The following is a 17,458-nucleotide window of genomic DNA, read 5'->3' as shown; positions in this document are numbered from 1 at the left end:
ATATGACAAATTAAAAAACTTGGTTTTATTCATGAAGCACTAGAAGACCTCTGAATGGCTGCCTTTGCATTAGCAGTACACAATTGTCTTGGCAGAAAAGTAGGAAACAACAGAAAGCTGAAAGAACAGAGAATGTGTACACACATTTGGAAAATATATAAAATGAAGAAAAGTCTTTCCCCCTCTTCCAAAACACAATCCAGTCATCACAAAGTCTAACTAGAAATGGGAGATTGTGGTAAACGTTTAATATGTAAAGAAGGCTACTACATACAGAAAAACTAAACACTTTTTCATTTTTCAAGGCAATCTGAAACACTATCGCTACAGGGATGTTGGGTAAGAATGTACATCTCTCCCTTTGGTTCCACGGTGCTTTCTGGCGAGCTCTTTCAGTGAGTGTGTGGGATCATTCAATGGATCATCAGGCTGGATCCATTCAGTGATGCAGAGTTCTGAGGAAAGGATGCTCTGAACTTGTTGGAGTTCAAGCTTATGCTATATTCTAGGCCAAAAAAAAATGTATTTGTAGTGTGGGCAAGATAGAAAAAACTCATCTCAAAGTTAGATGAAACCATTTTTGAGAGCAGTAAATCTTCTGTGATTTTCAATTTTATTCTCTCTTCTGAACCGTCAGTGATTTCCAGCCCTCCAGAAATGAATGTTGTTTTGAGTATGTGACACAATTACTAGACTGTATATTTAACTGACTTCATCATGCTCTGGACAGACCACAGGAACTGGACTGCATCACTCCTGTGCAAAGTTATTTCAACATGTTCTATTGTGATGAATAATAGAGGCTAGAAATTCCTGTCATCAAGGGTTCAGATACTTCTAAGAGTTTAAGTCCTGTGTGGAAATCAAAATCAGCCTTTTCTAATGCTTCTTTATATGTCAACTTTCTTTTTGTTTGGGGACATATTATATTTCTGACATACGACTTTTGATCTTTGAGGTTTGTGGCAAGGAAGACATCGATAATACCTACTTGGAGAGCCTCTTCGATTGACAACCGGGAGTGACCCTGTGGCTCTATCAACCCCCCAGTCAAGTACTGAAACTCCAAACATCGGATTCCCATTTCCTTACTGATGATATTTGCATTCACAGCATCCACCACTGACATCGCTTTGTTTGTGACGGGATGGCTAATCCCTGTGATGACTAATTCACACTGTCGCAGCTGCTGGGCAAACCCCTCATCAACTAGGCCTCTATGCAAAGCTTCACCCACCCGGTACCTTTTGCCAGTAAGAGGATCAATTATCCCCCCTGTGCTGACTTGGGCTTCAAGGCATCTGAGGGCCGTAATCCGATCAATCAAATTTCTACGGGAGGCCTTTAGGACAGAGATCCTCGCTCCACTAGACGTCAGCCAATACCCTGCAATAGGACTATGCAAATCCTTCTTGGGAACTAACCGGCTCAGCAGAGAATCAGCAAGTTCTGTGAGTGTGATGAGGCCTTCCTGATACTTTTTGACCAAGGCTTTGTCAAGCGTTCCCTGTTCCACAGCCTCATCAATATTGAACTGTAATCCTGTTTTAGTGTCAGCCAGCATATGAGAAGGATTCCCATAGGATTCAAAAAACGTGGCTTCCCTCCACTGGTACTGCTGCCCTGAGAGCTCAAGGTATGTACTTTTTTCTATTAGGTTTCTCTGGAAAGCCTCATATGCAGTCAGTTCTGCTCCTGTCTTAATATCTACTATGGAAATCCTATGAGTTTTTGCTACATTGAGATTGGAAATGTCCCTCTCCCCAAATGGAAACAGAAAGCATTGGCAATCTACATCAAATACACACATTTGCAGTAATTCTGAATAATACAGAGCTTGCTTGTTATTGGGATTAGGAAAAACTCTTGTGTTGCTTGATGGCTCGTGTAAAAATTGTAGGATGGCATTATTTAACAAGCCTTGCTGCAGAGCAATTTCTGGTGAGACGCGCACTCCTCTTACAGGGTCGATGATGCCCCCACTGGCAATCTGAGCCTCCAAGATATGTTTACCTTTTTGTCTGTCAAGCACTCTATTTTCCATAGCTTGAAACACTGACAAGGTCTTAGAATTATAGGAATATCCCAGGGCTGCCTTCTCTGCCTCAAGGAGCCTAATTTTGAATTCGGGGTCAATAACTCCTTTAAGGATGGCATCTTCGACAGAATACGTCTGACCTGAAATGGGATCAATTATAAAACCTGTGGCAGCCTGTGCTTCTAAAAATGCTAAAGCCATCATTTTGTCTATTATGATTTTCTTGGCTGCCGAGGCAAATGAAATCTTTTCTTTTGTGGATTCTAAATAAAGCCCTGCGATCGAGGTGGCTTTCGTCAAAAACTTGCTAAGAGTTTTCTGAACTTCTTCAACGGTCTTAAGACCAAGTCGCAGCTGCTCAATTGTTTTCATGTCCAGAAGCTTAGCCTCAACCAACTGCCTGGCAGACACAGTGTGCCGGAGCCCTTGGAATGTAAATTCATCATCCCTAACCAAACATGAATGGTCGCCATCAACGTTCTGGGAGGTCTCTGGTTCTAAGCCTCTCTTAAGAAAATCTCCTCTCTTGAGTCCAAGCATCCATCCATCAGTACCGGAAACGGGGTTCTTTTCTTGTTTTAATGTTGTGACTTCTGTATGGATACCGTACTGCTTGTTCTTAGCTATCTGTAACAGGAATTTATAAGGCGTTAAAAGTCATCTAAAGAACACTGACACTTTACTCAACCCAAATATAATTCCTAGAAAAACAAAGATGAGATAAGAGAAGAAAAATTTAAAACTAAAGACGATTCAGGAAAAAGTAATATATTTTGAAAGTCTGAAGCTTACTTTAGATGACAATTAAGGTATTAAAAAGGTATGAATGGCCCTAGCCCGTTTGGCTCAGTGGATAGAGCGTCGGCCTGGGAACTGAAAGGTCCCATGTTCAATTCTGGTCAAGGGCACATGCCCGGGTTGTGGGCTTGATCCCCAGTGGGGACTTGCAGGAGGCAGCCGATCCATGATTCTCTCTCATCATGGATGTTTCTATCTCTCGCTCCCTCTTCCTTCCTCTCTGAAATCAATAAAAATATGTATTTTTTAAAAAGGTATGAAGGTAAAGGGATTAAGAAAAAAACAAACTCATAGACCACAATACTATGGTAATTACCAGAGGGGAAGGGGGATGGGGGGAGGTAGAAGAGGGTAAAGGGGGAATAAATGGTGATGGAAGGAGACTTGACTTGGGGTTTTTAAAACACAATACAATATACAGATGATGTATTATAGAATTATACCCCTGAAACCTGCATAATTTTATTAACCAATGTCATCCCAATAAATTCAATTTCATAAAAGAGGAAGGAAAAAGACTGAGATGATATTTTTCCAAAGAACACGTTAGAAATTAAAGTTAATTGCTTGGTTTTCTAGCTTTTTGATGGGCATATTTTTAGAATATAATCCCATAAATATAACATATAACCATTACATTCATGTGTTTAATTTCAAACATTTAAAAATGAAAGATTAATAATCTGTAGTAAAGATTCAGTAAGTCGCTAGAAAATGATAGCATTATTTCCTATCAGAACAACAAAAAGCCAATCACATTTACCATTATTTGTAAAAAATCTGGTCTAGCAGGGAAAGGAAACAAGAGAGGAAACTTAGCACAGGTAGCTGATAAGGTCTCAGAATGCAGATTATACCTCTAAGGGTGCCAAAAGCTTCACCAGGTCCACTTCACATTTGTCATCTTGACATCTCACAGGTGGCCTGGAATTGTACCGAGCTTGATCTCTTATCTTCTCTATTTCTGATAGTCTTGACATAGGGTTTTTGTCATCAAAAGTTATCTGCAATTCAGTGCTTGTTTGAGAAAAATACTCAGAGTAACACTGCTGGCTTTTCTCTTTCTCCAGTGGGGCCTTTGACGGCCAGCAATGGGCATCCTTTTGATCGACAACCCGATGTTGCCACTTCTCTTCCGACGGCTGTGGTTCTTGAGTCCATCTCAACAGAGGAGACCTGGGCGTTGGGTGAAGCTGTCCCGTGTTCCTAGAGAAGAGGTCTCTGGAGTGTTGACATTCCTTCACTGCCGCCTCAAAATCTGGTTTGAAGCTACAGTCCTTGGCTGGGCTCTTTTTCTGGATTTCACACTGGAGCAAAACTAACTGATGCTCGTGCTCCTTTATCTGTTGATCCATTTTGTGCTTCAGGTGTTCAACTTCCCGTTTCTGGGCCGCCAGCTCCTCTTCAAGTTTCCGACATTTCTGGTAATGATTTGCTTCCACATTCTGCCCCTGCTGGATATGCTCACGATATTGTTGAAGCTGTCTCTCAAGTTCTCGAATATTTGTTTCACAGAGCTTAGCATTCTCTTGAGCTCTGCAGTTTTCTCGCTGAAGAGACACAAAGTCAAGCTTGATGCCGGAAATGTCATTTTCAGTGATAACTTTGGAGCCCATTAATTTTTCCATCTTTTTCCGAAACTCCTCTGCCGAACGTTTGAACTTATCAGATTCTTCCTGAAACAAGACCATCTTTCTGTGGATCATCTGCTCCTCTATGGTCTTTAAGTGCAGTTCGTCTTGTACCCTTTTCAATCTGTTATTTAACTCTTGCACCTGAGCTTGCTGGAGCTGGACTTTCTGCTCCCCAAGTCGCTTCTCCTCTTTGGAAGCATTCAGCTCAGCGTTCAGATTTCTAACCTCTTTCTCGGTATTCTGGATGATAATGTTCTGCTGGTCGCACTTCTGCTTAAACTCACTTACTAAATTTAGACTTCTGGCCAGGTCTTCTTCTAGGCATTTGATTTTTCTGTGGAAATCCTGCTCTGTTTTCGTCTGTTTATGCAAGTGTTCGTTTGTGTTACGTAGCTGATCTTTAAAACCATCTGCCTGGATTTTCAGTGCTTCACACCTTTGCTGGATAGCTTGTTTCTCTAAAACCACATGGGTCGATTCTGCCTGAATTCTCTGCATCGCTAACTTGGTTTCATTATTCTGCCTAATCAGCTCGTCTACTTTTTGTCTTTGCATTTCTGCACACCTATTACTTTTCTCCAGTTCTTCCTTCAGCTTTTGGATTTTTTCATCATTTTCTCTTTCAGCTTTAATATTCTGAAGCAACTGTGCGTGGCTTTTCTCAAATTGTTCTTTTAGATGATCTGATTTTCTCTGGCATGACTGCATTCTTTCATTAGAGAATTCCTTCTCGTCCCGGAAAGAATTCACCTGTGACTTTAAATGCTGAATATTCCTCTCAGTTATTGCATGAGTCCTGGTGATGCTGTCGACTTCTCTTTGCAGTTTCCCTTTTTCCTGTTGAAGAGATTCTAGTTCCACCTTGTAGCTCTGCTTTATTTTCTTGAGATCACTAGCTTCCTGCATGACTTCTTCGGCTTTATCTGTGGTTTGGTTCAGTTGCCGCCCCAGTTCTCTGAGCTGCTGAGAATACCCTTCCTCTACCTGGTCCTTCCTTTCCAACTCTAACTTCAGGCACCTCAGTGTACTATTCGTCTCGTCTAGTTTTTCTTTTAGCAGGCGAGCCTTTTCCTCGGATGAAGTCTTCTCGAGCTGGAGGGCACTGAGTTCATACTTCAGCTCCCTCATGTCTTTCTCGGCCTTTCTATTGGCGGCCATGAGCTCCTCCACCTGCTGTTTGAGCTCCTCTGCTTTCTGCCTGTCCCGCTCTCCGTGTGTCGTGGCACACGTGGGCACCGTGCTCTCCCTGCAGGAGAGCTGGATTTCAGTTATCTTTCGCCTTGCTTCCAGCTCAATTTTCTGCTTTTCTTTCAACTGTTTCTCTGCTATCTGTTTTTGAGACATCAGGTCTTTCTCCATCTGCTTCATCCGCTTCAAGAGTTCTTCCTCGTTGTCTCTCTTTCTTCTTAACTCTTCCATTAACTTATTTTTCTGTTGCTCCAAGTCACTGAGACTCGAGTCTTTCCTTTTCAGGTGATCTTCGAGGGTTCTTCTCGTGAAGGTGTTTTCCTCTAGCTGGTTCCGGAAATTGCGGAGGTTTTCCTCCACGGCCTCTCTCTTGGCCTCGGCCTCCAGGGTCAGCCGCCGCACGCGCTCCAGCTCCCGCTCCGCTGCCTCCTTCTCCCGCACAAAGGCCTCCAGTTCCCTGCGGCACCGCTTGGCTTCGCTTTCAGCCCTGATTTTCTGCAGAGCGATGTCTTCTACATTTCGCTGCTGCTTTCTCAACTCATTTTCGGCAGCCTCCTTGACCTTGGGAAGTTCTTCCTCTACTCGGGACTTTTGTTTCTTTAGCTCGGCTACCATGTTCTCCAACTCACTTATCTTTCCTGTAAGTTTGCAATTCTCAATCATGGTTGCCTTCTGACGCTGAAGCAGATCTGAATAGGCCCCGTGTTCAGAATTCTCCTTACACCTTTTCATCTAGGAGAGATGTTTAAAAGTGTCAAACCTGTTTAATTCCCATTTTTTCTTTAAAAATATGAAGCAAGGCTCAGGAAAGTACTTACAGAAACAGGTAAACCCAAATGCAGAACAAGCACTATCACCACCATCACCACCATCACCACCACCACCTTCTTCTGAGAGGAAGCTTCAGGCAGGCAGCAAAAGGAGAAGACAAACATCCTTCTGTGGTTTTCTAAACCTTTTTGTTGTTTTGTTTTGGTCTCTCAGAAATAATTTGGTTGTGAAAATTAGCTAGCTCAGGGTTTTATAGCAAGAAGGGACCTTCCAGAACATATAGCCTATAGACGAGGAAACTGAGGTACAGGGAGGTTAGATGAATTTGAAAAGCTTCACAACAGTACTTTTCTGCTCTCGCTCACAACTTAGTCCAAGCTAAGAATATACAACACATAGGAACCAAATGACATTAACGAATTTAGTTTTCGATATCTAGCCCAATGGAAATTTAAAATGATGTTTGCGTCCCTATTGCATGGTTAAAGAAACAAAATACAGAACTTCGGGACAGAGAGCCAAATCAGGAAATAAAACGTAACACGGGGAAGGAAGAAAATTATACAGAAACTTGCCATTTCTAAAGTCAAAATTTTTACTTGTTTATATTGCCATATGATGACAATTACCATCGGAATTGCTAATGCAAAGGCAGCTACAGCCCCTGGTGGCTTTAGAAAATATGTGCTTCACATACTCACAGATTTGGTTGTTCTTGTTAATGACATGCCTCCTAGGAATCCACCTTGACAAGTACCTTTAGATACTCCGTAAATACAAAGATATTTGTTAAATATAATGCTTGTTAAAATATTCTTAGAGGTTCAGCTCCGTATAGAATAAAATGTAAGAAGATTTTTTTGTTCTATTAATGATAGAATCAATCTCAACTGGGAGGAGTAGACTTTGCATTGACTACAGAAATACATGGTCAGGGCTAGTTCTTCATTACAATTTAATTTCTCTTTATTAACACCATTAGGTTGTTAGTTTCATTATCATCAACCCAAAATCATAATTATAAACAGTTTAAACGAGAATAGAAAAATGATTCTAGAGAGCAGATTTTTTTTTTTAAATTGAAAAGCTTTGGTGAATTTCAATAATTTAATTTACACTATAGACCATATATCTTATTTTGCTTCCTCTAATTCCTTGATCCCCAATAATTTTGACAAGAACTTCAGTTGTTTCCTTTGCTAACCTAAATATGGTTTAAATAAGAATTCATATAAAACAAATCTCATAACCGTCTGCAATACTTAGTGCTGATGCTCTATTTTGTTCTCAGGGTCAACTTTTAGGGACACTGAAGTATATTTCTGCTTAAATACTAAATTGTCAATATTTATTGAGTAGTTGATCTCTAATAGAGTATTTCTAAATTCCTATCAAACCCTCTTTAAAACTTAGCTATTGCTAAGAAGTTTTGAGCCTTTTTTCTTAGTTATGTTCTAAGGTTTGAAAAATAAAAAGTCTCTTGGAAAAAAAAAATATTGTTGAATCCTTAGTATCTTAATTAAAGTAATTTTACTGTTTAAAAATCTCACATTGTCTAAATACTCTGAATTTTTTAGCAAATACTATAAAAATTACCCCAAATCATTTAATCCTGTTGCTGATTTGCTTTCTTGTAGATCTCAAACTTACTCATATAAAAATAACTCCCTCAGTTTTCTCCAACTTTTCCCCAAGGAGACATGCGGTCCTTTAATCTTAGCAATTAATCTTTAACATACAGTACTTTGCTCTAAATATAGACTAGAAAATCTCCTTATCTATTTAATACCCATTACACATACTCTACTTTCATTTCTAATTTGGTATTATCTTCTGAAATTAACTTGCATCCCTCTTTGATTTTAATGTTTATTATGAAAAATTTTTCTCTCAGACCAAGGTTTCCCATGTGGCTCCTCACAGACTCGGTTTCAGAAACACTGCTCTTTGGAGCCTAAAAACTGAGCTATATATCTTTTATAAAAGATATCCTTTACATTCCATTGATATGATTCCTAAGTGGTGAATTTTATTCAGGAACTTTTAAAATCTATTTTACAGTACAGTCTTTGCATGGCCTATATTGTTTTGTCTTTCAATTCACTATCATTCCTTTTCATTTCAAAGGATGACAAGCATAATTTGTAAATATTCAGGCTTTGTGAAATACCATTCCATTCTATCAACTTTAGTCTATCTCATCAGATAAATTGAGCAAAGTGGCTCATGTATGTGCAATAAGATATATACTATAAAAAAGGAAAAGGACTTAAATTACTTTATTTTAAATTAAACTACTAAAATATAATTTAAAAGATCTGTATGCCATTAAAAATGGAATTGTATCCCTTAAAAAGTAAAAATATTAAAAATTATGGATGTTTTTCCATAAATGAGAGATGTATGCCAATTATTTGGATGGTCACAAATACTCTGATTCTCCTTTCTAAGCACAAAGAAAGCTAGTTATAAAGACGTGCAATTAGCTATGTTAGTGATTTAGTTGCAGAAAACTGTTAACATTGAACAGACTAAAATAGTTTACAAAAGCAGTGACATTTTTAGAAACTAGGAATGTAACATCCATTAGACATGTACTGCTGTTTTGGTTCTCTCATTTTATGAACAGTTTTATTATATATAATTATCTTCAGAATTTTCAACAACAGTCTCATTTAAAATGACTAATGCCCCACAATTTACTAATTTTAGCATTCAGTCTACTATTTTTGTCTGTTCTAAAGTTATAAATAGAAATCATACCAAGATAATAGAGCATAGCATAATCCCTTCAAAAGTATATATAATAGGCTTTTATGACAAGATATTTATAAATAACTCCTTACTCTATTTGTGAATATATTTTTTAAATGCAGAATCCAGGCTACAGAAGTCCTCCAAATTAGAATGGTACTTAAACAGTCTTTGTGCTATATACCATATCTTTTTGGCAAATGAATGAATAAATGAATAAATAAATAAATACTGTGCAATTCTTAAAAAGTACTATCATTTTGTTCAAACATCTACTACTTCTAAATTAAAACTTTTGTGTTTTATATCCTTTAAGATGTAAATTAATTTAAAATGCATAAAGCAAATTTGTTTATACAGTATTTCTGCAGGCATTGTAACAGTAGTAACTATACTTCAAAGTATACTTCTCAACTGTGAGACAACTGAGAAAAATTCCACCAGTGTCAAAATTTCATAATTTAAGTAGATCCATTTTTTAAGACATTAATCCTATCATATTGTAGTCCTACAGTGAAAATAAAAATTTTCTATTTGGGAAAATCTTTAAAATGTTAAAAAAAAATCCAAGGCCTCTATGCTTGTACATTATAATTTTATAATTAAACAATTACTTACATATCAGTTATCAATCATATAAATTTACCATGAAACCTTTTTGTTTTTCCAAACCATACTATATACTTCCTTTATAGTTAGCTGTTCATACTTAATGGTTACCTCTTCCTCTTCCAGCCTCTTCAATGAATCACCAGCAAATTTAATATATTGTGTCATGAGGGTGAGCAGAGCAGTATATCGTGTCCGTAGGTCCATGAACTGCAAGTAAGAAAAGAATAATAAAAACATAATCTCCAGATGCCCTACATGAGTTGAATAAACGTTAAGTAACAATTACACTATTAACTAGGCTTTGCGAAAGCAAAGTACACAACCCCCAGTAATAGTAACTGGAATTAGCTTATTACTGTTGTGCAAACCATACTAAACGGCAGTTTTCTTCTAAATTTCATCAAGAAGTACATTTATTATAATCTGCAACTAATAATTAATCCTGATTAAATATTTTTATAAAGTGTAGTTTATAGGTAGAAACTTTCTTTTTGGAATGTTGAAAATTTTCTGGAAATGGTTAGTAGTCAAGGCTGCAGAATATTATGAGTGTACTGAATGCCACTGAATTTTGCGCTGAAAAATGGTTAAAATGATAAAGTTTCAATGTATATTTTATAATATAAAAGTATAAAATTTTAAAGTACTGTTTCTCTCTTTTGCACTCCCTCCCTTCTCTGCGGTACTTGTATTACCTCTTGGATGATGAGATCTGCGGAGCTCTGCATTCTCCGGCGTTTCACTGGAGACTTTTGTTGTGAATCTACCATGGCCCGGTAGGTCATTGTTTGTAATTCGTAGTCCTGGATAAAGGAGTCAATGAGATGAAATTAATTAAAGCAAAGAGCAAAAGCTTCCTAATGGATCTTAGTGTCACTGAATGACCTTAAAGAAAATATCACAAAACAATATTTTTAGAAACCTATCCCATCCTGACATGTTCACACAGTGGTAATAAAATGAGAAACATTTAGGATGGTGGGGAAAGTTCCTAAGTCTCTTTAGAAGCTCATGGAAACATTTAGTACAAGATGCTAGTTACACTCAGCCTCCCTCTCCTCTAGCTAGGCAGTGGCAATGGGCATCTGGGTGGCTAAAGATGATACATTAGTGAAGACTTCACAATGCATGGGAACAGAAAATGTTAGAGGTTCTTTAATGGAATACTCTAGCACTGTTAAAGAAAGGAGAGAGAGAGCAAGACCAAGGGTGAGAGGAGGAGTGAAGCAGGGAGGGAGGGGGCACAAAGTGACTAAAACATGAATTTTAGCCCTAGCCGGTTTAGCTCAGTGGATAGAGCATTGGCCTGCGGACTGAAGGGTTCCAGGTTCGATTCTGGCCAAGGGCACATGCTCAGGTTGCAGGCTTGATCACCAGTGGGGGGGGGAACGGGGGGAGCGCGTGCAGGAGGCAGATGATCAATGATTCTCTCTCTCATCATTGATGTTTCTATCTCTCTCTCTCCCTTCCCCTTCCTTTCTGAAATCAAAAAAAAAGGAATGAATTTTAGCCCAGCCAGTGTGGCTCAGTGGTTGAGCATCGGCCTATGAACCAGGAGGTTATGATTCGATTCCCAGTCAGGGCACATGCCCGGGTTGCGGGCTCGATCCCCAGCAGGAGGCAGCCGATCAGTGATTCTCTCTCATCATTGATGTTTCTATCTCTGTCTCCCTCTCCCTTCCTCCCTGAAATTAATAAAAATATATTTTTTAAATGAAATTAATTTCAGAGCTCTGTATTTCTTATGTGTGTAGAGGGACATGTGTGCATGTGCTGTGTAACATAGGGAAAATGAATAAACCAGGGGCTGTCATGTGACTCAGATGTCAAATAAAGACTCTCTGTTTTCACTTTTTAACACAGAGTGAAATGACTTGTAAAGGCTTTAAAAGTTCAATGTAGAATCACATGCCCAAATAGTAAATCTGATAGAAGTAACTGAATCCACGTACCTTCACTGCAGTTGAGTACTGTTCTGCATATTTTTGACATTCATCCATTTTGCTCTGTTTCATTTCTATCTCTGACACCAGCATCTATAAATACACACAATTTAGAAGAAAAAGGACAAGGGATTCTATGCTATTCAACTATTTAAGATGCTCAGGAAATAAGAAATATCCACATCATTTAAAAGTATTACTCCTTAGCCCTTAGCACATAATATGTAATGTGCCTTATGGGTAAATCACAAACTTCTAGATTAAGCCATATAAGTGACCCACCCACATGGGGCTCTCAAAGCAAAAAATTACAAAACTTCATAAAAATTATCCAAAAGTAGACTTAAGCCCTTGGCCCCCACCTATCCCTGATCATAACAGAGCTAAAAATTATTGGACCCTCAGGACAGAAAAAAATCTCAAAGCAATGAACTTTCTGTCAAATGTGGCTGTTTAATTTTCTACCACTAACCATTTTCATTTATTTAGGATCCCACAAAACTATTGTGACCAGCTAGTAACAAAGAGATTTCCATATTATGATTAAATGATCATTAGGAATTTGAAAATTACTCCAACATGTTACCTTCTTAGTCCTTATGCTTTCAAAATGACTTCCAAGAAATCAAAGTAAGTGATATGTGTAGGTTTGCATTGCAAGATTTTAATATTTATGATTTTTCCTACCTTCTTCCAAATAGCTTTTTGCTTTTTCTTTTAACAAGGGAAAGGAAGATAAAGGTCATTACTGACCAAAGGCAGACACAACCCTAGCACAGGGAATTGTGTTCACATACCTTCTGTTGATTCAACTGTGTGGCTAGGGTTTTACTATTTTCAGGCTGATTTTCCTGAATCTTTCTCTGAGTAATTTCAACCTGTTGGATCCAGTCATCTAAAGGGTGATAGGTATCTCTGTAGTACTTCAGCGATTTGCCAATGCCTTCTAAGTCCCGTAACCTACAAAACATAACAGAATAGTCAGTGTTTCCAATAGCATCCATTAGAAGGGTGATAGGTGTAGTGAAGAAGGGAGAGACAGAATAACTGTACTGCAATGCACTAAGCACAACAATTCAAGGGTACAGCACCCTGAGACACATCTCTAAGGGCAATCACATTGGCTTGGGTTCCATCTAAATATTTTATTCATGGAGTTGTGCACGTGATTATCCTAGGGACAAGCCCAAGGGACTAAAGCTAAAAAGCAGGAAAACTGGAAACTTAACCATAACCATCATCAATCAGCATGCCTTGCATACCAAAAGCTTGCATCAAATAGCAGTTCACTTTAGAAATAAGGACAAGATGTTCAGTGAATGGTTCAACATGGACTGAGAGAGGACTTTCCAGAGACTGTGATTAAATAGTTCAGTCTCTATGATTTAAAATCACTAAATTAAATCTATATATCACATATTTTATAGAGGTGAGATATTCTATATTTGAATATAATTTTACTTCTCAAGAATGGTACTATATCATAAAAGCACTTTCTTTGCATTAACATCAACATGAAATTAATGAGAAAGACACTATTCTGTTTCTTTTAAGATGGAGACCTAAAACCATCAAATTTCCTTTCACTTTTTTACTTTATTTATTTTCAATGTTCTCATATCTTCCATAAAAGTGAACATCAAGTCAATGCAATTTCTTTACACCTCTTAGGTCTAGTATAGAGTGCTACATGGCTCATGCTCTTAATAAGTCTTGTAAGTTGGTAACAATTTTGAATTATTTAATTATTGTGTTTGAATATTATAAGCTTAATAAATGGAGAACTATATTGTTTTACCCTTCAGAAAAAAAGCAAGTAGATTAACTATCCAAATACCAGAGTATATCAATATTTTTAATAACATAAAATTGAAAATATTTATTTTGAAGTTAAATGTCTTATTTAAATCCAACATTTAAGAAAGAAATATAATTAGATAGAGCTCTTGAAATGAACACAATCTATATATATAAAAGACTAATATGCAAAGTGTCCCCTCGGGAGTTCAACCGGGAGACCAGGAGTTCTATCGCTCACTATGACGTGTGCTGACCACCAGGGGGCGGCATGGAACGAAGGAAGGTCCCGGCCGGCAGCCGGAAGGCCCTGATCAGCCCTAATCGCCGGCCAGGCCTAGGGACCCTACCGGTGCATGAATTTTGTGCACTGAGCCTCTAGTTAAGTATGTGTCAAAATTAACTATATATATGAAATTAATCTTATCTAATAATGAGGGAATATGGTAATTAACCCTCATGCCATAGCAAGCATGGTGGCACCCACAGCCAATAAGGAGGGGATATGCTAATTGACTCCCCCGCCCTCAAAGATGGTGGTGCCCACAGCCATAGATGGCGTTGCCCAGTCCCCTCAACCCCCAGCTGCCCAGGTGTGGCCCAAGGCACAGGCAAGCCTTGCATGGTGGCTGCCCAGCTGCCCAGGGCCGTCTGAGGCTCAGGTAACCAGGGCCGGCCAATGCTTGCATTGCTGGTAGTGGCAGCAGCAGAAGTGTGATGGAGCCTCGTCTTCCCCTGATTGCCAGTTGTCTTTCGCCCCTGAGAGCTCCCAGACTGTGAGAGGGGGCAGGCAGGGCTGAGGGACCACCCCCCTCTCCAGTGCATGAATTTTCATGCACTGGGCCTCTAGTTATATATAAAAGATTTTAAAACAGCCTAATAAGTTTAGGTTTTACCTAGAATATAAGGACAGATATTAAATCTGTACTAAACCTGAACAAAAAATAGATACTAACCTGTTGTCAATCTGAACATGAACATTTTGCCACCTTTCGGCTAATTGATCGGCCTTTTCTTTGTGCCAGTCAAAATCAAGGTCCCGTTCTTTGTATGTCTTAAACATTTCATCACTGATGGCTTTAGCCTTCTGCAGCTCATCCTCCAATGAGTGGAATACCTCTCTCTTTTCATCTACTTCAGCCCTCCATTGCTAAAATACATTAATAGGTGAAAGTTATAAATATGTGTCAACCACTCACTGGGCAAACACATTATTTACGTAATTTTACAATTTATTTATAGCAGTCACTTGACTGCTATAAAATCAGAGAAAGGAAAGAATATCTTTCCTATACAAAAATAATGTATTAGGTTAAACCTTATGAGATTGCCAATATTGATTGCACTTTGATCTTAAAAAAAACACCTGACAATTTAATAAAGTTCAGCCTAATGAAATTTACATATCAATAAAGCAAAATATATAATTTTTAGCTTCAACTCCACTTGCTGCCAACATGAACTGATTATAAAAAGCTATTGTCAAGAAGATTCAAACTTTCAAGGAGATCTCACCTCAAATTGCAAATGCCTGAACATACTTATTTGCAGTAAGCTATGGCATTATAGAGATATGCAACAGAATGAATGTAAACGTAATCAAATTAAGATATTTAACGGTTGATGTTTGAAGATCGAAATGCTAGCGAAATACTTTTAGAGTATGACCTTGAAAAACAGCCAAAGGTGAGACTCATACCTTTAAAGTACTTATTAGATTCTCAATATTATTCTTGTCTGCTGTCACTGCTTCTTCTTCACACAGTTTCGTTTCATACAGTTTTACAAGGGCTTCTGCAGCTTGCGTGTATTTTAACACCAAATTAACAGTTTTCAACCTAATAAGGAGAATTAAACAACAGCCTTCTATTGGTAAATGTTTATTTTCCCATAATGCAGTCCTGAAGCACCATTATGATACAGAATATAGCATGTTCTTCATGTTAGAACACTGACATATTACCTACAAGACATATTCAGCTGACTGTCTTCTTGATAGATAGTAGGGACCACAAGTGGTATTTAGCAAGAGATTCCAAGATAAGATGGTCTTCTTTCAAATCTTGTTTAGACCAAGCTTGAGAGGAAAATCCTACAGACTGCAATGGCTGAGCTACTAAAACTTTAGGCAAAATGTGGGAAGATCATACACTGCGCCCTAATCTCTGTGGCACATTCCCTTTCAACATGAAGAAGCATCCTAAATCTATAGAAATACTTAATATATGGTTAAGGAAAAATAAAGGTGAATTATAAATATTCATAAAGTGAATATTTTAAATGTGCAGCACATATGTAAAAACAGGACAGCTGTCTGAAGCAAATTTACGTTAAGACAGTGGTCACATACTTCTCTATGTAGGTGGAAGACATAGAGTAGACTTGGTTCATGTTCTGAAGGACCACACTGAGCTCAGAGCGTAAGGTAGGGACTGATGGAGAGGCTGCTGCCTGACTGAAAAAGTCTTCACATTTATTTGTGATTGTTCCCAAATCATCTTTAAGACGCTCCAGCTCTTTCTTTAGTTTCTATGAAAGAGAGAACAAACATTGGCATTAGGTTTTCACTCCAGATGAAACAGTTTCTTTAAACAGTTTTTGTTTGTTTGTTTGTTTGTTTGTTGTTAAGCCTCACCTGAGGATATTTTCCCCATTGATTTTTAGAGAGTGGAAGGGCGGGAGGGAGGAGAAGACTAAGGGAGAAAAGGAGGGAGAGAGGGAGAGGGAGAAACATTGATGTGAGACACATGGATTGGGTGCCTCCCGCAGGCGCCCCAACACGGCCGGGGATTGAACCCAGGTACATGCCCTTGACTGACAATCGAACCCTCAACCCTTCCGTGTGCAGGCTGACACTCTAACCACTGTGCAACACCAGCCAGGGCTCTTCCAATAGTTTTAAAACTCACATTTTACATTATGATCACTGACTTAAAATCGTGCATATTCTTTACTTTTTCTTTAGCAAAGGAACTAAGCCATAGTATCAAGGTTTGTTATAAACAATTCCCTTATTGCTCATCTTTTCAAGCCCAAACATCTAACTTAGTGCTTTTGCATGTAGCATATGGTCAACAAACGTCTAATGATTTGCACTGTGAGAAGCCCTTACAGCCTCCACCATGATAGGTAAGAGGGGACCTATTTACCTGAGTCAGAGGTAGAACTGAAGTAAAGAATGCTGGTTTACAATAAGCAATAAGAGCATAATCAGACCTTACGAAGTGACCACCGGGCAAAGTTGAGCATGTAAGAAGTTACAGGAGTTGGCAGTCATTAAGATAGTAATTTACTTTAAGTTAAATTTTACCCCAACACATTTACAAATCTCACCTCCTGCTCTGTGATTCTGAACACACTTTCATGCAAATCGTCTCTTTCCAGTGGAGTTCGGATCTGTCTGATCAACCGATCTTCACAGTTCTCTAAACGAAGTCTAATGTTTCTCACTTCAGAGATGTAGAGATTATAAACTGATTCCTCTTGCTCCTCTGTGAACGTAAACATAATGTTTGGAAAACATCTTGTTTTCTATCATTTGGATGCTCTTCTCATGTTTTATTATGGCAGTTTTATTACTATTGGAACATAGTGAGTCAGACTAATGTTACCAGATATCATCACAAACACACCCTAAGGATATAAACCTTAAAATAGTGACCTTACAATTTACAAAGAGTTAATAAAATTTCCCTAACCATTTGAAGTATCCATTTCTATTGCATTATGTTCAAGGAAAGTAATATATTGCTTTTTTATGTTCAGGAAAATGTGAATTGTATTAGTTGTAGATTAACTAAAAAATTAAATAAAAATCCTTAAAAATGAAAGGTAGATTAAAATATGTTCATGTTTAAAACTTTTAAAAATAGAATATTAATACAGATTTTGTCTCTAAGTAATATCAAAAGAGTTTAGAATAA

General features: G+C 38.1%; 1 protein-coding gene across 17 annotated transcripts in view; it reads right to left on the bottom strand.

The window, feature by feature from the left end:
- DST (dystonin) overlaps positions 1 to 17,458 on the bottom strand; it is a 435,295-nt gene that overhangs the window by 148,030 nt on the left and 269,807 nt on the right. For 14 of the 17 annotated variants that reach the window (XM_079780745.1, XM_079780756.1, XM_079780754.1 and 11 more), the window contains 8 exons: positions 16,869 to 17,026; positions 15,886 to 16,064; positions 15,235 to 15,373; positions 14,492 to 14,685; positions 12,536 to 12,698; positions 11,748 to 11,831; positions 10,491 to 10,598; positions 9,904 to 10,002 (listed from right to left, as the gene is read on the bottom strand). In XM_079780745.1, the coding sequence (XP_079636871.1) occupies positions 9,904 to 10,002; positions 10,491 to 10,598; positions 11,748 to 11,831; positions 12,536 to 12,698; positions 14,492 to 14,685; positions 15,235 to 15,373; positions 15,886 to 16,064; positions 16,869 to 17,026 (1,124 nt within the window). Of the gene's footprint in view, positions 1 to 228; positions 2,666 to 3,693; positions 6,391 to 9,903; positions 10,003 to 10,490; positions 10,599 to 11,747; positions 11,832 to 12,535; positions 12,699 to 14,491; positions 14,686 to 15,234; positions 15,374 to 15,885; positions 16,065 to 16,868; positions 17,027 to 17,458 lie in introns of those variants that run through there. The other 3 variants (XM_079780748.1, XM_079780749.1, XM_079780753.1) reach the window with 1 other exon arrangement.

This window comes from Cnephaeus nilssonii (genome assembly GCF_951640355.1).
Source record: "Cnephaeus nilssonii genome assembly, chromosome: 9".
Lineage (NCBI taxonomy): Eukaryota > Metazoa > Chordata > Mammalia > Chiroptera > Vespertilionidae > Cnephaeus > Cnephaeus nilssonii.
The sequence above is the reverse complement of the archived record's forward strand: the minus strand, read 5'-3'. Positions and strand labels throughout refer to the sequence as shown.